The 25,705-nt window shown below is 39.5% G+C and overlaps 1 protein-coding gene across 3 annotated transcripts in view; it reads right to left on the reverse strand.

The window, feature by feature from the left end:
• Window positions 1–25,705, reverse strand: part of ryk (receptor like tyrosine kinase) — a 131,435-nt gene that overhangs the window by 55,640 nt on the left and 50,090 nt on the right. For 2 of the 3 annotated variants that reach the window (XR_009804358.1, XM_061887888.1), the window contains exons 4-9: window positions 25,193–25,324; window positions 25,038–25,109; window positions 24,669–24,810; window positions 20,095–20,195; window positions 10,051–10,134; window positions 4,977–5,102 (exon numbers count right to left, since the gene is read on the reverse strand). Coding sequence is in view for 2 of the 3 variants with exons in the window: in XM_061887888.1 (XP_061743872.1) it covers window positions 4,977–5,102; window positions 10,051–10,134; window positions 20,095–20,195; window positions 24,669–24,810; window positions 25,038–25,109; window positions 25,193–25,324 (657 nt within the window). In the remaining variant the exon portion in view is untranslated. The remainder of the gene's footprint in view (window positions 1–4,976; window positions 5,103–10,050; window positions 10,135–20,094; window positions 20,196–24,668; window positions 24,811–25,037; window positions 25,110–25,192; window positions 25,325–25,705) is intronic. The other variant, XM_061887889.1, reaches the window with a different exon arrangement.

Here is a 25,705-nt window from a genome sequence, read left to right on the forward strand (position 1 = left end):
CTTGTAACTTCCGGTAGGAATGTCGTAGAGACATGAAACAAAAATCTCTATGTAGGTCTCACTTAGACCTACATTCCATTCATTTACATCCTTCAGCAAAAATCAACAGGAAGTTGGCAATTACCCCTTCGAAACAAAAGTTTTGTAAAAACCCGTCACCTTTTTTCAAACATTATCTCCTCTGGGCGCGTTTGTTGTGTCGGCTTCAAACTCGCACAGGAAAGAGATTGAACCCTTCTGATTAAAAGTTGACGAACGAGTTTTTCTAACTGCTCCGGATTTGATTTTACGAGCCTTCAAAGAACCGCTGTGCTGATGCTGCTGCCGTCTCAAGATGGCCGCTTAAAAGCAGGAAGCACCAGCGTGACCACAGAATGCAGAGAAGGTAGGTACTGTGCGGGTAAAGATATGTTGACTGGGTGAAAGAAGGAGGCACCAGTTTGACTCCAGGATACAGAGAAGATAGGTAATGTGCAGGTAAGGATATGTTGAATGGGTAAAGGCAGGAAACACTAGCAAAAGTCAGTCCCGTACATCGCTGCTTGCAGCTTTAATTATCATTGTACTTTTTTTTAGCTACCATAAGAGAGATATGTACATTATGACCGTATTATTCTCATTGTAGGTAAAACATACAATGAAATTAGCTCTGTTAGACAAGAGTAGAAAACAATTTTTGAGGAAAACAAAATTGAGGAAAACCATGTCAACAAACAGCCATAGGTTGAAAGATCCTTAACCCTTGTGTAATGTTCATATTGTTGTTACGCAGCCATCGTTTGTGGGTCTCATGGACCCCTTGCATTTTGTGGCTTTTAAAACCTCACAATCAAACACTGTTATGTTAAAATACTGAACGGATGTTTACCTTATCCCAACAAACATCTGTTCGGGGCTAATAGAAGTGTGGAAATTGATGTTCTGCGCACGCACGCACTCACACACAGCAGGCCGAGACAGGAAGAGGACAGAGTGTATGTACACACAACAAAGGGTCAAATGTGCGAGAAAATGAGAGCAGACGGTGTTGACAAACAATGTTGCAACCTTGTGTGGGAACCGCAGGTGCAGAAACAAAAAAAAAGAATCCCTGTGGGATGCAGAAACTGGCAGAGAAAATTTTCCGTGCAACGTTCATATTGTTGTTACTCAGCCAGCGCTTGTGTGTCTGACGGACCCGTTGCGTTTTCTGGGTTTTAATGCCTCACAATCAAACACTTTTATGTTAAAATACTGAACAGATGTTTACCTTATTTTAAGAAACATCTGTTCAGTATTTTAACATAAAATACTGAACAGATGTTTACCTCATCCCAATAAACATTTGTGTTTTAGTTCTTGTATTGCGCTCCTATTTTGGTGGCTTTTGGTCTTTTTTTTGGTATTTTCCTGTAGCAGTTTCATGTCTTCTCTGAGTGCTATTCCCCGCATCTGCTTTGTATTAGCAATCAATCGATTCTATCCAGCCCCGCCTTCTCCAGGACAAGCTGGACATAATGAGAGTGGACCCCTGCCTGGTTGCCTGGATTTCAATCTACCTCCCCGATAGGCCACAGCACATCAAACTGAAGGACATCACGTCCGACATTGCTGTCTGGTGCCACAGGAACCTCTTGCAGCTCAATCCGTCAAAGACCAAGGAGCTGGTCATTGACTTTGGCAGGTCGAGTCCAAGGTCACAACCTATTGTGATCGAGGGAGTCGAGGTACAGACCGTGGACTCATTCAAGTACCTTGGGGTGTGGGTGGACAGTCAGCGGGACTGGACTGTTAACACGGACCACTTGTACAGAAAAGGACAGAGCAGGCTGTACTTCCTAAGGAGGCTGCACTCCTTCAATATCTGTAAAAAACTCTTGCGGAAGTACTACCAGTCTGTGGTTGCCAGTGTTGTACTACATGGTAGTGTGCTGGGGGGGCAGTACATCTAAGAAGGACAGCCCCAGACTTGAGAGACTGATCAGGCCGGCCGGTTCTATAATCGGAATGGAACTGGACTCACTGGGGACGGTGGCAGAGAAGAGGACTGTGGACAAACTGGTGAGCATCCTGGATGATGCCAGTCACACTCTGCATAGCGTTATCAGTAGCCAGAGGAGCCTGTTCAGTTCTAGACTGCTTTATCCCGAGTGCAGGACTAATAGACTCAAAAACTCCTTTGTCCCACACGCCATTAGACTGTACAACTCCACTCTGGGGGAGAAAGGGGTACTAGCATGACAGGGGATGCAAAACAATAACAGTGCAATACATTTTCATAACATGGTCACTACTGCCTACTTTCTCTTGTTATATTCTTATTTTACTGTCATATTTTTATTCTCATTGTTGCTTTTTATTTTTACTCTTATTGTAATATTTTTCTATTTTGTTTCCATTCATACCCACATTATTTATTTTCTACTTTTTAAAAATTCAATCTGAATTTTGTACTGTGCTGCTGGAATTTTAATTTTCCTTAGGGAACTCTCCTGAAAAATACTATCTATCAATTATTGAAGTTGTTGCAATCCTTCTTTGAGGGGACATTGTAAATTGTCATGTCCGGCTGTACTTTTTGGACGCCGTCTTTGCTCCACACGCTGTAAGCTTTTGGTGTCGTCCAGCATTCTGTATTTGTTGACTTTCAGTCACTTCAGTTTTAGTTTTGTTCTGCTTAGCCTTTGCTAAGCTTCAATGCCAAAAAAACGGAAATGCTGATTATCGGTCCTGCTAGACACCGACCTCTATTTAATAATACAACTTTAACATTTGACAACCAAATAATAAAACAAGGCGACACGGTAAAGAATCTGGGTGTTATCTTCGACCCAACTCTCTCCTTTGAGTCACACATTAAAAGCGTTACTAAAACGGCCTTCTTTCATCTCCGTAATATCGCAAAAATTTGCTCCATTTTGTCCATTATCCATGCATTATCCATGCGTTTGTTACGTCTCGTCTCGATTACTGTAACGTATTATTTTCGGGTCTCCCCATGTCTAGCATTAAAAGATTACAGTTGGTACAAAATGCGGCTGCTAGACTTTTGACAAGAACAAGAAAGTTTGATCACATTACGCCTGTACTGGCTCACCTGCACTGGCTTCCTGTGCACTTAAGATGTGACTTTAAGGTTTTACTACTTACGTATAAAATACTACACGGTCTAGCTCCATCCTATCTTGCCGATTGTATTGTACCATATGTCCCGGCAAGAAATCTGCGTTCAAAAGACTCCGGCTTATTAGTGATTCCTAAAGCTCTAAAAAAGTCTGCGGGCTATAGAGCGTTTTCCGTTCGGGCTCCAGTACTCTGGAATGCCCTCCCGGTAACAGTTCGAGATGCTACCTCAGTAGAAGCATTTTAGTCTCACCTTAAAACTCATCTGTATACTCTAGCCTTTAAATAGACTCCCTTTTTAGACCAGTTGATCTGCCGTTTCTTTTCTTTTTTCTCCTATGTCCCCCCCTCCCTTGTGGAGGGGGTCCGGTCCGATGACCATGGATGAAGTACTGGCTGTCCAGAGTCTAGACCCAGGATGGACCGCTCGTCGGGACCCAGGATGGACCGCTCGCCTGTGTATCGGTTGGGGACATCTCTACGCTGCTGATCCGCCTCCGCTTGGGATGGTTTCCTGCTGTCTTGGATCCGCTTTGAACTGAACTCTCGCGGCTGTGTTGGAGCCACTATGGATTGAACTTTCACAGTATCATGTTAGACCCGCTCGACATCCATTGCTTTCGGTCCCCTAGAGGGGGGGGGGGGGGGGGGGGGGTTGACCCCATCTGAGGTCCTCTCCAAGGTTTCTCATAGTCAGCATTGTCACTGGCGTCCCACTGGATGTAAATTCTCCCTGCCCACTGGGGGTGAGTTTTCCTTGCCCTTTTGTGGGTTCTTCCGAGGATGTCGTAGTCGTAATGGTTTGTACAGTCCTTTGAGACATTTGTGATTTAGGGCTATATAAATAAACATTGATTGATAGATAAAGGGCACTCACCTTTTCTTTATTTTTGGTTTAAGCATTAGATACCTTTTCACCTGCATGCTGCCTCCCGCTGGGGGGGTATGTCCAGGCCCTCTACTCCTACTTACAGCACACACACTCACACATACGTATACAAGACTTTGGGGGATTGTCCTGCAGGAAGGCATGGTGGGGGGGATAAGGACGCCTCCTATGAGACTCCAGTTCTCCTGTCTTGTCCCCTGCTCGTCCATCTCTCAATCTGAGCTGCATAATCGACACTTAGGATGGTGGTGTGATGAATTATGATTTACCATCTGGCAATCTGATGGACCGGTCTTGGTTTGGAGGTTGCCAGTAGAAGGCTACTGGCATTGTGCCGAGTGTTAAGTTTGGTGGAGGAGGAATTATGGTGTGGGGTTGGTTTTTCAGGAGTTGGGCTTAGCCCCTTAGTTCCACTGAAAGGAACTTTGAATGCTCCAGGATACCAAAACATTGTGGACAATTCCATGGGATGGCACTTCAAGTTCATACTGTATGTGAGTAAATACTTTTGGTAATATAGTGTATGTCTAAGGGCAATTAAGAGAATATGTACGCTGAAAATGGCCTTCAAGACGGTTTGGCTGCAATTGAAACATATGCTTCCCCTGAAAGTGTAACATGTACATAACACTAAGTCCCCGAAGAGTACAGTCTTGTGGGTCCGTGTGCACCAGGACCAAGCTGCACCAGGTCCAAAGCAGCCATCCAGCCAATGCAAAAGCCTGAGTGACGTTGACTGACATTGTGTGTTTACAGTCTTCTGTAAACACACATTTAGACCCGCTTTTAAACTAGACATGTATTTGTTAAATGGACTGAGCCTTGTGGTCCGCCGGTGCCAACATAAACAAAACCCGGCGAGGAGATGCGTCCCGCTTTTCAGCCCTTTCAACATCCGAGACAGCAAATGTGTTTTTTTTTTTTAAGAGGGGAAAGGGAGCGGGCGGGTGGGGGAGAAAACAAAAAAAAAAAAGAAAGAAAATACCTTCGTGCAAGACGTCTCGCAGAGTGACTCTCTCCCTGGAAATGGCGATGTCTTTCACTTTGGCTTTGGCCTCGGCGAGAGTGACGCTCCTCAGGTCGTTCTTCTCGATGCGGAGGGATGGGTAGCCTGCGGGCCAAAAAGGTAAACAAAGCCTTTACGGCAAGGGTGTCCAAACTTTATACACTGAGGGCCGCACACTGAAAAATGTTGATATTTTTTATTTTAAAAAACAATACAATATATGTCTAAAAAATATACATTTCGGCTTCCACTCAGGCTTTGGTCAAAGACCCCAAAGGGTTTTGGTCAAAAAAATATTAAAAATGTGTCATTATTCAGTATTTTTTTTATTATTATTCAAGTTTCAAATCTCTAGATCAGATGAGTCGCCCGCTGGCCTGTTCTAAAAATAGCTCAAATAGCAGCACTTACCAGTGAGCTGCCTCTATTTTTTTATTTGTATTTATTTACTAGCAAGCTGGTCTCGCTTTGCTCGACATTTTTAATTCTAAGAGAGACAAAACTCAAATAGAATTTGAAAATCCAAGAAAACATTTTAAAGACTTGGTCTTCACTTGTTGAAATAAATTCATTTGTTTTTTTACTTTGCTTCTTATAACTATCAGAAAGACAATTTTAGAGAAAAAATACAACCTTAAAAATGATTTTAGGATTTTTAAACACATATACCTTTTAAATTCCTTCCTGACAATTTAAATCAATGTTCAAGTAAAGTTATTTTTTTTATTGTAAAGAATAATAAATACATTTTAATTTAATTCATTTTAGCTTCTGTTTTTTCGACAAAGAATATCTGTGAAATATTTCTTCAAACTTATGATTAAAATTCAAAAAAATTATTGTCAAATCTAGAAAATCTTTAGAATCAAATTTAAATCTTATTTCAAAGTGATTTGAATTTCTTTTAAAATCTTTGTGTTCTGGAAAATCTAGAAATAATGATTAGTCTTTGTTAGAGACAATGCTTGGTCCAATTTGTTATATATTCTAACAAAATGCAGATTGGATTTTAACCTATTTAAAACATGTCATCAAAATTTTAAAATTAATCTTAATCAGGAAAAATTACCAATGATGTTCCATAAATTCTTTTTTCAAAAAGATTCGCATTAGCTAGTTTTTCTCTTAATTTTTTTTGATTGAATTTTGAAGAGTCGAAATTGAAGATAAACTATGTTTCAAAATTTAATTTTCATTTTTTTCCCGTTTTCTCCTCTTTTAAACCGTTCAATTAAGTGTTTTTATCATTTATTCTCTACAAAAAACCTTGCGTAAAAGGGAAAAAATGTACGACAGAATGACAGACAGAAATACCCATTTTTTAATGTATATATATATATATATATATATAGATTTATTTATTAAACGTAAATTGAGCAAATTGGCTATTTCTGACATTTTTTTTAAGTGTGTATCAAACTGGTAGCCCTTCACATTAATCAGTACCCAAGAAGTAGCTCTTGCTTTCAAAAAGGTTGCTGACCTCTGCTCTAGATCAACATTAGGTCTATCTGTCAATATAATGATTTTAAAGCTTTAAGTTGTATGCTCATTCTGTCTAAAAAAAAAAACGTTTTTTTTAATAGAAAAAATGACAAAATATGCAATATTTTCACCTAATAATTTTTTTAAGTGGAATATTTGAGATTATATAATAATTGGGGCATTAAAAAGTTCAATAACTCATAACACCATTGATTTGAATTCATTATTATTTTTTGAGCAATGCTACTTAAAAACAAATGTGAGTGAATTATATTTATATAGCGCTTTTCTCTAGTGACTCAAAGCGCTTTACATAGTGAAACCCAATATCTAAGTTGCATTTAAACCAGTGTGGGTGGCACTGGGAGCAGGTGGGAAAAGTGCCTTGCCCAAGGACACAACGGCAGTGACTAGGATGGCGGAAGCGGGAATCGAACCTGCAACCCTCAAGTTGCTGGCACGGCCGCTCTACCAACCGAGCTATGCCGCCCCACACTAAAATTATTGAGGATCCAAAAGGGTCCTACTCATTAAAGTGTTAAATAAATTAATACGTTTTTTTTTTACTGTTTACTTTTAACACAATAATCTCGAGATCAACTTCAGATCGATCCGTCAATTATAAAATGTATTGTTGTTTATGTTTTTTCTTCGTTAATTTTAGGCCCTTCTTTTAAAAAAAAACTGTTTTTTATATGGCAAACACAAAATATGTAACATTTCCCCAAAAAATATGTCAAAGTGGAAAATTTAACGTAATTGGAGCCTTGAATAGGTCAATAATTCATAAAGACATTGATTTTGATTCATTATTATTTTTTGAGCAATGCTACTTAAAAACAAATCACACTAAAATTAGTGAGGATCCAAAAGGGTCCTACTCATTAAAGTGTTAAATAAATTATACTTTTTTTTTTACAGTTTACTTTTAACTCAATAATCTCGAGATCAACTTCAGATCGATCCGTCAATTATAAGTTTTATTGTTTATGTTTTTTCTTCGTTCATTTTAGGCCCTTCTTTTAAAAAAACGGTTTTTTATATGGCAAACACAAAATATGTAACATTTCCCCAAAAAATATGTCAAAGTGGAAAATTTTACGTAATTGGAGCCTTGAATAGGTCAATAATTCATAATGACATTGATTTTGATTCATTATTATTTTTTGAGCAATGCTACTTAAAAACAAATCACACTAAAATTATTGAGGATCGAAAAGGGTCCTACTCATTAAAGTGTTAAATAAATTATACTTTTTTTTTTACTGTTTACTTTTAACACAATAATCTCGAGATCAACTTCAGATCGATCCGTCAATTATAAAATTTATTGTTGTTTATGTTTTTTCTTTGTTCATTTTAGGCCCTTTTTGAAAAAAAAAAAACTGTTTTTTATATGGCAAACACAAAATATGTAACATTTCCCCCAAAAATATGTCAAAGTGGAAAATTTAACGTAATTGGAGCCTTGAATAGGTCAATAATTCATAATGACATTGATTTTGATTCATTATTATTTTTTGAGCAATGCTACTTAAAAACAAATCACACTAAAATTAGTGAGGATCCAAAAGGGTCCTACTCATTAAAGTGTTAAATAAATTATACTTTTTTTTTTACTGTTTACTTTTAACACAATAATCTCGAGATCAACTTCATATCGATCCGTCAATTATAAGTTTTATTGTTTATGTTTTTTCTTCGTTCATTTTAGGCCCTTCTTTTAAAAAAAACTGTTTTTTATATGGCAAACACAAAATATGTAACATTTCCCCAAAAAATATGTCAAAGTGGAAAATTTAACGTAATTGGAGCCTTGAATTGGTCAATAATTCATAATGACATTGATTTTGATTCATTATTATTTTTTGAGCAATGCTACTTAAAAACAAATCACACTAAAATTATTGAGGATCCAAAAGGGTCCTACTCATTAAAGTGTTAAATAAATTATACTTTTTTTTTACTGATTACTTTTAACACAATAATCTCGAGATCAACTTCAGATCGATCCGTCAATTATAAGTTTTATTGTTGTTTATGTTTTTTCTTTGTTCATTTTAGGCCCTTTTTGAAAAAAAAAAAACAGTTTTTAATATGGCAAACACAAAATATGTAACGTTTCCCCCAAAAATATGTCAAAGTGGAAAATTTAACGTAATTGGAGCCTTGAATAGGTCAATAATTCATAATGACATTGATTTTGATTCATTATTATTTTTTGAGCAATGCTACTTAAAAACAAATCACACTAAAATTATTGAGGATCCAAAAGGGTCCTACTCATTAAAGTGTTAAATAAATTATACTTTTTTTTTTACTGTTTACTTTTAACACAATAATCTCGGGATCAACTTCAGATCGATCCGTCAATTATAACTTTTATTGTTGTTTATGTTTTTTCTTCGTTAATTTTAGGCCCTTCTTTTAAAAAAAAAAACAGCTTTTTATATGGCAAACACAAAATATGTAACATTTCCCCAAAAAATATGTCAAAGTGGAAAATTTTACGTAATTGGAGCCTTGAATAGGTCAATAATTCATAATGACATTGATTTTGATTCATTATTATTTTTTGAGCAACGCTACTTAAAAACAAATCACACTACAATTATTGAGGATCGAAAAGGGTCCTACTCATTAAAGTGTTAAATAAATTATACTTTTTTTTTACTGTTTACTTTTAACACAATAATCTCGGGATCAACTTCAGATCGATCCGTCAATTATAAGTTTTATTGTTGTTTAGGTTTTTTCTTCGTTCATTTTAGGCCCTTCTTTAAAAAAAACAGTTTTTAATATGGCAAACACAAAATATGTAACGTTTCCCCCAAAAAATATGTCAAAGTGGAAAATTTAACGTAATTGGAGCCTTGAATAAGTCAATAATTCATAAAGATATTGATTTTGATTCATTATTATTTTTTAAAGAAAGAAACAGCCTGCATAGCAGCTTTGTGTTATTAGAGTAAACATTGCAACATTTTCTTGTTACAGTTCACCCGTTTGCTCTTTTATATCACTTTTTACGCTTTAAAATGTTTTCGTATTTTTAAAATGTGCCTAAAACTACCTGCGGGCCGCACTTTGGACACCCCAGCTTTACGGAGTGACGGCTGTGTTGACCGAAGGAATGTCTGCGTTAAATCAAACTCATTTCTCTTCACTGAAACCTTAGGTGAACTCCACGCTGCATGAAGGCAGGAAAGCCTGGCCATTACACGACGGAATACACAGATCCACAAACAATGTAAACAGGAGACATTTGTACCAACACACTCCCCTGAGTGCACTTCATTTCAACCACAATCTAACCTCCTGAGATAAACCAGAGGACGCATGAAGCCAAACAAGTTCCAGAGGCAATGGGCTTTTTTTTTTTTTTAAATGTTCTCGTTAGGTGGGCGATGTGCTGGATGGAAGAGATAAGATAAAACTCTGGCATGCAGGTTGTTGGCGAGGCAATGTGGGTTAATGCTGCCCCCTGGAGGACGACCTATGGTCTGCATTTAAAAAGAAAATTGATGATGAAAGCAAAGCGGTGCACGGCGAGCACGGAACGACTTACTTTTGGTTTCGTGAGGGGGGGCGCCGGGGTTTTGGAAGGAGGAGGCAGCGAGCTGGAGTATGGGTGCAGAGCCAGGGTGGTTGTCTGAGAGGAGAGACGCAGGCAGGGAGGGCAGGTTAACGAACACAAGTCATGACAGCATGGAGTGTTTAATATGCATAGGCTACATCAGGGGTCACCAAGGCGGTGCCCGTGGGGCCCAGGTCGCCCGTAAGGACCAGATGACTCGCCCGCTGGCCTGTTCTAAAAAATAGCTCAAAGAGCAGCACTTACCAGTGAGCTGCCTCTATTTTTTAATTGTATTTATTTACTAGCAAGCTGGTCTCGCTTTGCTCGACATTTTTAATTCTAAGAGAGACAAAACTCAAATAGAATTTGAAAATCCAAGAAAATATTTTAAAGACTTGGTCTTCACTTGTTTAAATAAATTCATTTATTTTTTTACTTTGCTTCTTATAACTTTCAGAAAGACAATTTTAGAGAAAAAATACAACCTTAAAAATGATTTTAGGATTTTTAAACACATATACCGTTTTTACCTTTTAAATTCCTTCCTCTTCTTTCCTGACAATTTAAATCTATGTTCAGGTACATTTATTTTTTTATTCTAAAGAATAATAAATACATTTTAATTAAATTATTCATTTTAGCTTTTGTTCTTTTGACGAAGAATATTTGTGAAATATTTCTTCAAACTTGTGATTAAAATTCAAAAAAATTATTCTGGCAAATCTAGAAAATCTTTACAATCAAATTTAAATTTTATTTCAAAGTATTTAGAATTAAAAAAAAAAAATTTGTTCTGGAAAATCTAGAAGAAATAATGATTTGTCTTTGTTAGAAATATAGCTTGGTCCAATTTGTTATATGTTCTAACAAAATGCAGATTGGATTTTAACCTATTTAAAACAAGTCATCAAAATTCTAAAATTAATCTTAATCAGGAAAAATTACTAGATGTTCCATAAATTATTTTTTAATTTTTTCAAAAAGATTCGAATTAGCTAGTTTTTCTCTTCTTTTTTTCGGTTGAATTTTGAATTTTAAAGAAAATTTAATTTTAATTTTTTTCGTGTTTTCTCCTCTTTGAAACCGTTCAATTAAGTGTTTTTTAAATCATTTATTCTCTACAAAAAACCTTCCGTAAAAGGAAAAAAAATGTACAACGGAATGACGGACAGAAATGATAAATAAATAAATGGGTTGTACTTGTATAGCGCTTTTCTACCTTCAAGGTACTCCAAGCGCTTTGACACTACTTCCACATTTACCCATTCACACACTGATGGAGGGAGCTGCCATGCAAGGCGCCAACCAGCACCCATCAGGAGCAAGGGTGAAGTGTCTTGCTCAGGACACAACGGACGTGACGAGGTTGGTACTAGGTGGGATTTGAACCAGGGACCCTCGGGTTGCACACAGCCACTCTCCCACTGCGCCACGCCGTCCCACAAATACCAATTTTTTATACATCCATCCATCCATTTTCTACCGCTTATTCCCTTTCGGGGTCGCGGGGGGCGCTGGCGCCTATCTCAGCTACAATCGGGCGGAAGGCGGGGTACACCCTGGACAAGTCGCCACCTCATCGCAGGGCCAACACAGATAGACAGACAACATTCACACTCACATTCACACACTAGGGACCATTTTAGTGTTGCCAATCAACCTATCCCCAGGTGCATGTCTTTGGAGGTGGGAGGGGCCTATCCCCAGGTGCATGTCTTTGGAGGTGGGAGGGGCTTATCCCCAGGTGCATGTCTTTGGAAGTGGGAGGAAGCCGGAGTACCCGGAGGGAACCCACGCATTCACGGGGAGAACATGCAAACTCCACACAGAAAGATCCCGAGCCTGGATTTGAACCCAGGACTGCAGGAACTTCGTATTGTGAGGCAGACGCACTAACCCCTCTGCCACCGTGAAGCCCATTTTTTATACAAATAGATTTAATTATTAAAGGTAAATTGAGCAAATTGGCTATTTCTGTCAATTTATTTAAGTGTGTATCAAACTGGTAGCCCCTTCGCATTAATCAGTACCCAAGAAGTAGCTCTTGCTTTCAAAAAGGTTGCTGACCTCTGGGCTACATCATTTGGCAACATACTCCACAATGGTGCACACCTGGGGAGTCCAAAGTGCAGAAAGGGGGGTCAGTTTTAGTACCATGCCCGTGGCATTCCGTAATATTAACTGAACAAAATGGTATCAAAGTGGATTACCGCGTTTGCGGCCCGCGAAAGTTGGATTGATCTGGTCACCTTATTGAGCAACATGTGAAAGGGAAAATATTTACAACTGCAAACTACAAGGACAATCCCTGGCAAAAAAAAAAATGGGATCAGCAATCATGGAGGATATTCATTCAGTTGTTTGATTTTGCAGAAAAAAGAAAAGAAAAAACAGACATGGAACAGAGCTAAAGTCCACGGGTGTCCCAACATTAACGGCCTCCTGAAATGAGATTTTCTTATTTAAACGGGGATAGCAGGTCCATTCTATGTGTCATACTTCATCATTTCGCCATATTGCCATATTTTTGCTGAAAGGATTTAGTAGAGAACATCCACGATAAAGTTCGCAACTTTCGGTGCTAAGACAAAAGCCTTGCCTGTACCAGAAGTCGCAGACGATGACGTCGCAAGTGTGATGGCTCCTCACATATTCACATTGTTTATAATGGGAGCCTCCAACAAAAAGTGCTATTCGGACCGAGAAAACGACAATTTCCCCATTAATTTGGGCAAGGATGAAAGATTCGTGTTTGAGGATATTGATAGCGACGGACTACAAAAAAAAGGTATAAAAAAAAAAATGCGATTGCATTGGGACGGATTCCGATGTTTTTAGAAACATTTACTAGGTAAATTCTGGGAAATCCCTTATCTTTCTATTGTGTTGCTAGTGTTTCAGTGAGTTTAACAGTACCTGATAGTCGGAGGTGTACGTCCACGGGTGTGTTGACGCGCAGTGTCTCAGGGGAGTTGAAGGCAGCTTTATGGACAGGGCAAGCTCAGCTTTTCTCCGGTAAGAAGCGACTTTTTTACCAGAATTTTCTCACCGAAACCTGCTGGTTGATATTCCGTCATGTTTCATGTTTGCTTGACCGCGCTCTGATCCATAGTAAATTTTCACCTCCAGGAATTTTAAACAAGGAATCACCGTGTGTTTGTGTGGCTAAAGGCTAAAGCTTCCCAACTCCATCTTTCTACTTTGACTTCTCCAATATTAATTGAACAAATTGCAAAAGATTCAGCAACACATTTCTCCAAAATACTGTATAATTATGCCGTTAAAGCAGACGACATTTAGCTGTGTGTGTGTAGCGCTTATACTTCCTAAAAACCCATGACGTCTTGCGTACACGTCATCATTACACGACGTTTTCAAGACGAAACTCCCGGGAAATTTAAAATTGCAATTTAGTAAACTAAAAAGACTGTATTGGCATGTGTTGCAATGTTAATATTTCATCATTGATATATAAACTATCAGACTGCGTGGTGGGTAGTAGTGGCTTTCAGTAGGCCTTTAAGACAGCAGATCAATAAGCAATAGACGGCAGCCTGAGTTACTATTGTGTCGCCATCTGGTGTCCAAAGAAAGTAACTCAACCATTATTCGAACTTACACACAATACAGCATATCATTAACTTATATGACCCATTCCAAACAACCTTCACTTGTCATGGTGTGGGGAAAAAATTAAACAAGCACAAAAATTCAACCAACATGGTCAAACATAACACGACTTGCTCATTCAACTTTGTGGATATTAGAAAAATCATCCAATCACCATAAAACAATATCTAAATGACACCCATTTAAATCCACTACAAGTGGATCCAACACAACCGTGAGAGTCCAATCCAAAGTGGATCCAACACAGCAGAGAGTCCCGTCCACAGTATATATACATACATACATACATACATACATACATACATACATATATATATATATATATATAAATATATATATATATGTAAATCCATCCATTTTCTGCCGCTTTTTCCCTTTTGGGGTCGCGGGGGGCGCTGGCGCCTATCTCAGCTACAATCGGGCGGAAGGCGGGGTACACCCTGGACAAGTCGCCACCTCATCGCAGGGCCAACACAGACAGACAGACAACATTCACACTCACACACTAGGGTCAATTTAGTGTTATATATATAATATATATATATATATATATAAATATATATATATTCATATACATATAAATGTATATATATATATATATACACATATATACACACACACATGTATAAATATATACACATATATATAAATATAAACATAAATATTCATATATATATATATATATATATATATATATATATATAAATAAACACATAAATATACATATATAAACATACATATATATAAATACACACATATATAAATATACATATATAAACACGTGTGTATATATATATATATTATATATATATATATATATATATATATATATATATATATATATTATATATATATATATATATATATATATATATATATATATATATACACAAATATAAGTATTTATTATATATGTATATATACACATACATATATATAAATATATATAATATCAAGATATATATCATGTATCATGACATGGCCTAAAAATATCGAGATAATAATAAAAGGCCATATCGCCCAGCCCTACTCCGAGTCATAATTTTACAGTGGTTGTAATACACAAGTTTAAACTAGGACCAAACTCCACCAAACCTGAAACATTCAAACAGGCATACAAATGGTCAAACACTGAAATATAGGACATATCCACAAGATGGCGATGATGACTCACACACTAGAAGCAAATAATCTGTTAATGTACCTTCAGCCACCCATAATCAAACATTTAACAACACCACACTCTCATTACAGTTTCACAGCCTTCCTATTCCCCCTCACTACGTCTTGGTAGCCTGCACATAAAGCCAAATGAGGCTTACGGCACTCAGTGACTCCACATTGGATCCTATTTCATGAACAAAATGGGAGAGCTGTTTCTGTCATCATGTGGTTGGAAAAAATTCTGGAAGGACGGAGCATTTGACAGACTTAGAAAGTTAGGAAAGAATATTCAACGTTTTCCCTCACATGACCTGCACACGCAGCTTAAATGATTAGTAGTTCATAAAACAATGTTCACTGTGTAGTAGCTCAGAATGACATTCCCACTTCATACTTTTGATTTGTGCTCAGAGTAAACAAGACACAGAAGGTGCTTGTAAAAAAGCTTCATGGGTGCCAGTGGAAGCATTGAAGATTATTCTTCAATTTGGCCCATTAGATGCAATGAGTTCCACAAAGTGCTTTCAAATTCATCTTAAAAACCAGGCGGTCCTGAATTCTACATATTTGCTGCCACCCGGTGGACAATGTGAGTAAGTCAGATCAACGACCCTTGAAAATACTTGGAGATAAAAGCACAGCATTATCCAAACAACCTTCCCTAGTCATGGTGCATGGAAAAATAAATAAATAAATGCAACTAACAAATGTCAACACACATAACACAACCTGCTCACTCAACATAGTGGATAATATGAAAAACATCCAAACACCATAAAAATTTCCAAAATACGTCCAAAATAAATCCATTAAGCGTGCACGATGGGGAAAATGTAGAACACTCTCCACACTTACCCATGTTTGGCGCATTTTAGCTGCTTGATATTTCTGATTGATTAAAAAAGTTTAAGGAGGTTGTCACTAGAGATGTCCGATAATGGATTTTTTGCCGATATCCGATATTGTCCAACTCTTAATTACCGATCCCGTTATCAATAAACACCAATACATACAGTCGTGGAATTAACACATTAATATGCCTAGTTTTGTTGTGATGCCCCTGCTGGATGCATTAAACAATGTAACAAGGTTTTCCAAAATAAATCAACTCAAGTTTTGGAAAAAAATGCCGAAATGGCACTGCCATATTTATTATTGCAGTCACAAAGTGCATTATTTTTTTTTAAACCTGCTCCAAAACAGCAGCTTGGAATTTGGGACATGCTCTCCTTGAGAGAGCATGAGGAGGGTTGAAGTGGGCGGGGTTGACGTGGTGGTGGGGTATATATTGTAGCGTCCCGGAAGAGCTAGTGCTGCAAGGGATTCTGGGTATTTCTTCTGTTGTTTTTATTTTGTGTTACGGTGCGGATGTTCTCCCGAAATGTGTTTGTTATTCTTGTTTGGTGTGGGTTCACATATTTGTAACAGTGTTTAAGTTGTTTATACGGCCACCCTCAGTGTGACCTGTATGGCTGTTGAGCAAGTATGCGGCTTGCATTCACTTATGTGTGTGTGAAAAGCCGTAGATATGTGGTTGGGCCAGCATGCAAAGGCAGTGCCTTTAAGGTTTATTGGCGCTCTATTATACCGTAATTTTCGGACTATTGGTCGCAGCTTTTTTCATAGTTTGGCCAGGGGTGTGACTTATAATCAGGAGTGACTTGTGTGAAATTAACACATTACCGTAAAATATCAAATAATATTATTAATCTCATTCGCGGAAGAGACTAGACGTATAAGACTTCATGGGATTTAGCGATTAGGAGTGACAGATTGTTTGGTAAAGGTATAGCATGTTCTATATGTTATAGTTATTTGAATGACTCTTACCATAATAAATGATAAATAAATAAATAAATGGGTTGTACTTGTATAGCGCTTTTCTACCTTCAAGGTACTCAAAGCGCTTTGACATTACTTCCACATTTACCCATTCACACACACATTCACACACTGATGGAGGGAGCTGCCATGCAAGGCGCCAACCAGCACCCATCAGGAGCAAGGGTGAAGTGTCTTGCTCAGGACACAACGGACGTGACGAAGTTGGTACTAGGCGGGATTTGAACCAGGGCCCCTCGGGTTGCACACGGCCACTCTCCCACAGCGCCACGCCGTCCCATGTTACGTTAACATAGCAGGCACCTTCTCAGTTGGTTATTTATGCGTTATATAACGTACACTTATTCAGCCTGTTCACTATTCTTTATTTTAAATTGCCTTTAATTTGTCTATTCTTGGTGTTGACTTTTATCAAATACATTTCCCCCAAAAATGCGACTTATACTCCAGTGCGACTTATATATGTTTTTTTCCTTGTAATGCATTTTCGGCAGGTGCGACTTATACTCCGAAAGATACGGTACTTATCCCTACGTCCGTGTACACAGCGGCATTTTAAAAAGTCATGAATTGTACTTTTTGAAACCGATACCGATAATTTCCGATATTACATTTTAAAGCATTTATCGGCCGATTATATCAGCGGACATCTCTAGTTGTCACAGAAGTAAACATGATAGGAGTCTAACTTTCACATACTCTTTATATCCATTTATATGAATTATATATCCATCATATACTTTTTTTATGTACAAACACAGTTACCGTATTTTCTTGAATTGCCGCCGGGGTGCTAATCAATTTAAAACTTCTTCTCACTCCGGCGCTTACCAAAGGCATGCGCAGTGTTTCCCACAGGTTAGGAATCTATTTGTGGTGGTGTGGTCGGGCGGTGGGTAAGATGGGGGAGGCAGCGGCGGCGATGACCAAGAAGAACGCGGAGTTGGAAAATGATTACAACACTTTATGTACATATTTATATAATATTTACATATTTATATAATATGTAACTACAAACTCCATTCACAGACAGAGTCCCATTGCTTTTATGAGCGGTCGAGCGAGTCAAAAGCAGGGAAAAAAAAAAAAAAAAAAAATATATATATATATATATATATATATATATATATATATATATATATATATATATATATATGTATATTATATATATATTTTTTCATTTATTTATTTATTTTTTTTATTTGTGGCGCTAATTATTTTAAAACTTCTTCTCACTTACCAAAGGCATGAGGTAAATTTAGGCCTGCGCTTAAAAATTTGAGTGTGATGTAAGGATACCATCATGAAAAGCACATTTAACAAAAAAAAGCTATTATGGTCTTACCTTTACTTATAAATGAAGTCCATGCGCAGCTACTTCTGATCAAGAGCATCGATAACTTGTTTATAGAAGTCTTCCTTATCTTTCTTCAGTTTTAAAAGTCTCTCCGTCTCGATGGACATCTTCCTTTATTACCTCCTGCTTCGATTGAAAGTCCAGTTTAAAAAATTGTTTTATTTTAGATATGTAATCCTCCATGTTAAAAATGCAAGCGAGAGGAAAAAATAAATTATCGCTGCTTGTTGTCACTTCTTCTGCAGCCGAGTAGTTGCAAGAAGGATCACTAGCGCCCTCTACCACCAGGAAACGGGAGTCATTTAATGACTCATATTTGACACACGCAGCTACGGTATATAAATAAAACAGAGCTGCTTACTGTTCTTTTTAGCATATTCGATAGCTTGGACCTTAAATCCTACTGAATAGCTCTTATTCTTCTTCCCTTTATGCGATTTCAAATGATTGAAATCAGCCTCCTTCATTTTGAAAATGATGACAGGTGAAGTGTCACTCGTGACGTGACGAATTTGACCCGGCAGAAATCCTAGGTATATGCTAATTATTTTGCGAAACGAGTTTGACCCGGCGGAAATTCTAGACATGTGCTAATAAAAAATAATATTTTGCGAAACGAGTTTGACCCGGCGTTAATCCTGAGCCGGCAGTAATGCGAAGCATGCGCTAATTATTTTGCAAAACGAGTTTGACCCGGCAGTAATTCTAGGCAGGCGCATACTATATACCCGGCGGCAATTCAAGGAAATACAGTCGGCTTTCTGGCCCGGACAAACTTTTTTTAGCCTGATGCGGCAAAGTTTGTACACCACTGTTTGTGAGTGTGAATGTTGTCTGTCTATCTGTGTTGGCCCTGCGATGAGGTGGCGACTTGTCCAGGGTGTACCCCGCCTTCCGCCCGATTGTAGCTGAGATAGGCGCCAGCGCCCCCCGCGACCCCGAAAGGGAATAAGCGGTAGAAAATGGATGGATGGATGTTTTAGACTTTAAAAACACATTCAGTGATGAGCAAATGACTTAAATGACAGAGAGGGAGTATATTATATAATGTCGACAACAGGAAACAAAACAAGTCTTGTGACACCAGTTGAGCTCGTTACTGCATTCCCAGTCAGTAATCACATTTTGGACGCAGAGAATGTCAGAGGACGCCGATCCAAACTATGTGAGAGGTTGATATAGGTAAGTGTTCCATATAATCAGTGCCTCATCTGGGCGCTGAAAGAATGCTGAGTCAGCCACCTGCGAGAGCATGAAGGTGACATTGTGCAAGTGGAAGTCGGACGCTCGTTTTTTAAACTTTATCGCGGTTCTTAAGGCGGCAACAGCAGTCCTCAGATCATCACCGCGCACATTTAGCCCGAACACAAATAACAACACTTCCTTATTATGCACCAATGAAGGGTGCTGTGCATGAAATGTAAACATCAACATCACAACACAAGCACAGTTTGTATTGCAGCAGTTTTGTTCGCTGCGATAATTATGGCATTTAGTAGTTGTTTTTATTTTTGTTAATGTTGAAGTTATTACAAAGCGTGCCACAAAATTCACGACAAATAAAGATTTGCTTCCAAGTACCGGTTTGGGTTCAGTTTAGGCGCTGCTTTGAAAGTACCGTTTTGTAACCAGTACAAATGTAAACGATACCAATCCCTAGTCAGAGATTATCTGTGGGCTCACTTGGACAAAGATGGTGCACTTAAAGGAGAACGGCGCTTTTTTTATTTTGCTGATTATTCACAACCCTCATTAACCTCTTAAGGCCAAGTTTGTTTACATGCTTTTTTTAATTTTTACTATTTGGGCTTATTGGACCCTAATTAGAATAAAACTTAAGAATCATCTTTTGATATGATGTACTTTTAGTCCATAAGTACACAAACGTGTACTTCATGTTTAGTGAGATGCTAATTCTTATTTTTACACTTTTTTTTTCCAAATTCCATTGTATGTTACACTCTGACAACACCAGATGGCAGTATAAGTGTCCACATAAGCGGCCATAGGACCCCAATTCAGTAATGTACGCGATTACTTACTGGACACGGGGGCTGCATTGTTGGGAGTGTCGGCCCTCAGGTACTGTGTGGTCTGCGTGGATGGCTGAGAGAGTCCCTGAGAGCTTCCGCTGTCGCTCACGCTGAAAGAGAACAAACAAGACATGTGTAACAGGAACTAGATGGAGCATTGCCGTCATCTCCCTCACTTGCTTGCGCCACTTTTGGCTAGAGGCGCTCAAAGTCGCGGCTCCAAGTTAAAAACATTCCGCCACTGATTTGGACCGAGCTAAATAAGCATACATTGCCAACCAATTTGCTTAAAAAAAGAAGGCTTTGCTACACATCTTTAGTTACGTCTCGCCTCGATTACTGTAACGTATTATTTTCGGGTCTCCCCATGTCTAGCATTAAAAGATTACAGTTGGTACAAAATGCGGCTGCTAGACTTTTGACAAGAACAAGAAAGTTTGATCACATTACGCCTGTACTGGCTCACCTGCACTGGCTTCCTGTGCACTTAAGATGTGACTTTAAGGTTTTACTACTTACGTATAAAATACTACACGGTCTAGCTCCATCCTATCTTGCCGATTGTATTGTACCATATGTCCCGGCAAGAAATCTGCGTTCAAAGGACTCCGGCTTATTAGTGATTCCAAATGCCCCCAAAAAAGTCTGCGGGCTATAGAGCGTTTTCCGTTCGGGCTCCAGTACTCTGGAATGCCCTCCCGGTAACAGTTCGAGATGCCACCTCAGTAGAAGCATTTAAGTCTCACCTTAAAACTCATTTGTATACTCTAGCCTTTAAATAGACCTCCTTTTTAGACCAGTTGATCTGCCGTTTATTTTCTTTTTCTTCTATGTCCCACTCTCCCTTGTGGAGCGGGTCCGGTCCGATCCGGTGGCCATGTACTGCTCGCCTGTGTATCGGCTGGGGACATCTCTGCGCTGCTGGTCCGCCTCCGCTTGGGATGTTTTCCTGCTGGCTCCGCTGTGAAAAGGACTCTCGCTGCTGTGTTGGATCCGCTTTGGACTGGACTCTCGCGACTGTGTTGGATCCATTATGGATTGAACTTTCACAGTATCATGTTAGACCCGCTCGACATCCATTGCTTTCCTCCTCTCCAAGGTTCTCATAGTCATCATTGTCACCGACATCCCACTGGGTGTGAGTTTTCCTTGCCCTTATGTGGGCCTACCGAGGATGTCGTAGTGGTTTGTGCAGCCCTTTGAGACACTAGTGATTCAGGGCTATATAAGTAAACATGGATTGATTGATCTGCAGGCTTTCTGCACGTATCAGCAAATCTAATTAAAAATGTTTTCATGTTTCCTCCACTTTTAAACCGCTCAATTGAGTGTTTTTTTTTAAATCATTTATTCCCTACAAAAAACCTTCCGTAAAAGGAAAAAAAATGTACGACGGAATGACAGACAGAAATACCCATTTTTTAAATCTATATATATATATATATATATTTCTTTATTAAAGGTAAATTGAGCAAATTGGCTATTTCTGGCAATTTATTTAAGTGTGTATCAAACTGGTAGCCCTTCGCATTAATCAGTACCCAAGAAGTAGCTCTTGGTTTCAAAAAGGTTGACCCCTGGTTTATACAGTATCTGCGGCTTATATATGGAAAAAAAAATGTTGTGGTGCGGTTAATAGTCCGGTAAAAACGGTATTAAATGCACTTTTCAGTCATGGAAAAAAATGGCATTAAGACTAGATTTTGCACAACAGACGTCCAATACAGCGCTGTAGGAGACTTGTTTCTAAGTGGTGACAAATATTTAGCGCAGGGGTCTCAAACTCAATTCACCTGGGGGCCACTGGACGCAGAGACCGGGTGAGGCTGGGTCGCAAGAAAAGATTTCTTAAAAAAATGTTTTGCATACTCCTCAGCTTGTCTAGTTGTAGGACGACGTTTCAAATTGTATCCCTTGTGCACTGCAACTTTCTCTGTGCAAATAAGACACGTCTGGCTGCCATTGTCTTTGCTCATCACTAACCCTTCTCTTCACTGCAGGCTTGGAAAAAGACATGTTTGGAGTTGTGGTTGTATATTCGTATTTAGCTGACGCACGGAGAATAATGTTATTTCCGCCATGTGTGTCGTTCCACTTTTCCTCCCTACGGCAACACGACGGTCGGCGGGAAGTACCGGGATAGCGAGCGCAAAAAAGTGACGCCTCCCGGAGCGTTAGCCGGCGTTTTACAGAAAATCATGTGAGGAAACACAAATTAAACAAATAAAAAACACACAAAATAACGGTTTGAATTGGTCCATGTTATCGGGGACCCTTATTACTGACAGACAGGTGTCGCGGTGTGACTGCAGCCAGGCGTGTGAGAAAACCCTGGTCTCCAAGGCAACATTTCTGCCGCCTTCACTCATTTGTCGCTTTTCCACTAATGCAGGGGTAGGCAACCCAGAACGTTGAAAGAGCCATTTTGGACCCAACTATCAAAATATCGCCTCTGTCTGGAGCCAACGGGAGGGGTGGGGGGGAGGATTCGGCGTAGAGTTTACAGTTACGGTAGCACAATAAGCCCCGAACGGGCTAACATCACGATTCGCCCAGCGACTTTCCGTCGGAGTATCAGCGCTGGGGTCCATTGCACCGCAGTTTTGTATTGTCGCTCAGTCTTTCGGCGGAGTGCTTCGGAAGCTACCGGGCCGCTCGTCTCCATGGCCCAGACTGTTTACAGCAGCGCCGGGGGAGGGAGCGAGCGAGAGAGAGAGAGCGCGTGCGGGTATAGTGGAAAAGCGGCAAAACGTTTCTCTGCTTGCATCACGCAAGTGACGTCAATGTTCGGCCCTCCAGAGCCACATACCACACCGTGATTGGTGGATTCCTTCAGCTCCGCACACAACGCTGTCAAGCGCCATTCATATAAAACTTGCGGGCCGCACTAACATTAAACTTTATATGAGTTGGGAAATTGTGTTAGATGTAAATATAAACGAAATACAATGATTTGCAAATCCTTTTCAACCCATATTCAAATAAATGCACTACAAAGACAAGATATTTGATGTTCAAACAATTTTTTTTATTTTTGCAAATAATAATTGACTCAAAATTTCATGGCTGCAACACGTGCCAAAGTAGTTGGGAAAGGGCATGTTCGCCACTGTGTTACATCACCTTTTCTTTTAACAACACTCAATAAACGTTTGGGAACTGAGGAAACTAATTGTTCAAGCTTTGAAAGTGGAATTCTTTCCCATTATTGTTTTAGGTAGAGCTTCAATCGTTCAACAGTCCGGGGTCTCCGCTGTCGTATTTTACGCTTCATAATGGGAGACAGGTCTGGACTGCAGCTGGGCCAGGAAAGTACCTGCACTCTTTTTTTAGGAAGTCACGCTGTTGTAAAACGTGCTGAATGTGGCTTGGCAGTGTCTTGCGGAAATAAGCATGGGCAGTGGTTTTCTGAAGTGTTCCTGAGTCCTTGTGGTGATATCCTTTAGAGATTGATGTCGGTTTTTGATACAGTGCCGTCTGAGGGATCAAAGGTCACGGTCATTCGATGTTGGTTTCCGGCCATGCCGCTTATGTGGAGTGATTTCTCCAGATTCTCTGAACCTTTTGATGATATTATGGGCCGTAGATGTTGAAATCCCTAAATTTCTCGCAATTGCACTTTGAGAAACGTTGTTCTTAAACTGTTTGACTATTTGCTCACGCAGTTGTGGACAAAGGGGTGTACCTCGCCCCATCCTTTCTTGTGAAAGACTGAGCATTTTTTTTGGGAAGCTGTTTTTATACCCAATCATGGCACCCACCTGTTCCCAATTAGCCTGCACACCTGTGGGATGTTCCAAATAAGTGTTTGATGAGCATTCCTCAACTTTATTAGTATTTATTGCCAACTTTCCCAACTTCTTTGTCACGTTTTGCTGGCATCAAATTCTAAAGTTAATGATTTGCAAAAAAAACAAAAACAAATGTTTATGAGTTTGAACATCAAATATGTTGTCTTTGTAGCATATTCAACTGAATATGGGTTGAAAAGGATTTGCAAATCATTGTATTCCATTTATATTTACATCAGGATGAAGTACTGGCTGTCCAGAGTCGAGACCCAGGATGGACCGCTCGCCTGTGTATCGGTTGGGGACATCTCTACGCTGCTGGTCCGCCTCCGCTTGAGATGGTTTCCTGTGGACGGGACTCTCGCTGCTGTCTTGGATCCGCTTTGAACTGAACTCTTGCGGCTGTGTTGGAGCCACTATGGATTGAACTTTCACAGTATCATGTTAGACCCGCTCGACATCCATTGCTTTCGGTCCCCTAGAGGGGGGGGGGTTGCCCACATCTGAGGTCCTCTCCAAGGTTTCTCATAGTCAGCATTGTCACTGGCGTCCCACTGGGTGTGATTTTCCTTGCCCTTTTGTGGGTTCTTCCGAGGATGTCGTAGTCGTAATGGTTTGTACAGTCCTTTGAGACATTTGTGATTTAGGGCTATATAAATAAACATTGATTGATCTAACACAATTTCCCAACTCGTATGGAAACGGGGTTTTTAAGTTGAGGGCCGCAAAATAACGTCTCGCGGGCCGCTTGTCTGAGATCCCTGATCTAGTGTAAACCAGCTTGAAACCCACCTGTCCTCCATCTCCACTCTCTTCATGCTGTGCAGGTGCAGGATGGCCAGGACGATGGCCACCAGGAAGATGACGATGCAGCACACGCTGACACTGATGTAGAACACCTGAGTGGAGGTGGTGGGCGCGGGCACGCCATCTGCTGGTAGAGGAGGAGAAAAAAATAAAAAAAAGGTACGTGTCAAAGCAGGAGCACTTGATGGAGGATAAGTGCACCGGGGGCACCACTTAGGAGCCGGCTCTTACAGTGCCTGAGACAAAAGCACTGCTCCTGGTCATGGCAGTGGGCTCACAAAAGGAGGAGTCAATGCAACTCTGCAGGGCTCTGGTTTAAAAAAAAAAAAAAAAAAAAAACGTGAGCATACTCACAGTCAGGCTGCTGGAGGGCGGGGAGGCTGTGGTTGTTGAAAGGGAATGGAACTTTGGGGTCGGAATCTATTCCTGTCCACACAGAAAGGAGCGTTTGCATCAGACCTTTTGTTCAATCAATGACACTCTTCTTTTTTTTTTGTGCAGCGCTTTACTTTTGTAGCACATTTTCCTCCTCTTGAAGTTGAGCACTGTGTAGTTGTTGGCTTGGATGCTCAGATTGAGCTGCAGCGTCACCACCGCCTCGCCGTCCACCTTGCCGGAGCAGAAAAGGTCCACTCGAAAAACTGGAAGAGCAGAGACGGGGGGTTGAGTGACTTGGACCTAGACTTCCTAGTCATTCAAATTTGAACTTTACAGTACAGATGAGAACAACATTTTGTTGCATTAGCTCAGGGGTGTCCAAACTTTTTCCACTGAGGGCCGCACACTGAAAAATCAAAGCAAGCGGGGGCCATTTTGATATTTTTTTATTTTAAAAACCAAAACAATATATGTACAAAAAAATACATTTAGGCATCCACTCAGGATTGATCTCAGGGACCTAAAGGGTTTTGGTCAAAAAAGTATTAAAAAATGTGTCATGATTCAGTATTATTATTCAAGGTTTAAATCTGTAGTTCACTAAACTTTTTGAAAGCAAGAGCTACTTCTTGGGTACTGATTAA

The sequence above is a fragment of the Nerophis ophidion genome, linkage group LG26, assembly GCF_033978795.1.
Source record: "Nerophis ophidion isolate RoL-2023_Sa linkage group LG26, RoL_Noph_v1.0, whole genome shotgun sequence".
Classification (NCBI taxonomy): Eukaryota; Metazoa; Chordata; class Actinopteri; order Syngnathiformes; family Syngnathidae; genus Nerophis; species Nerophis ophidion.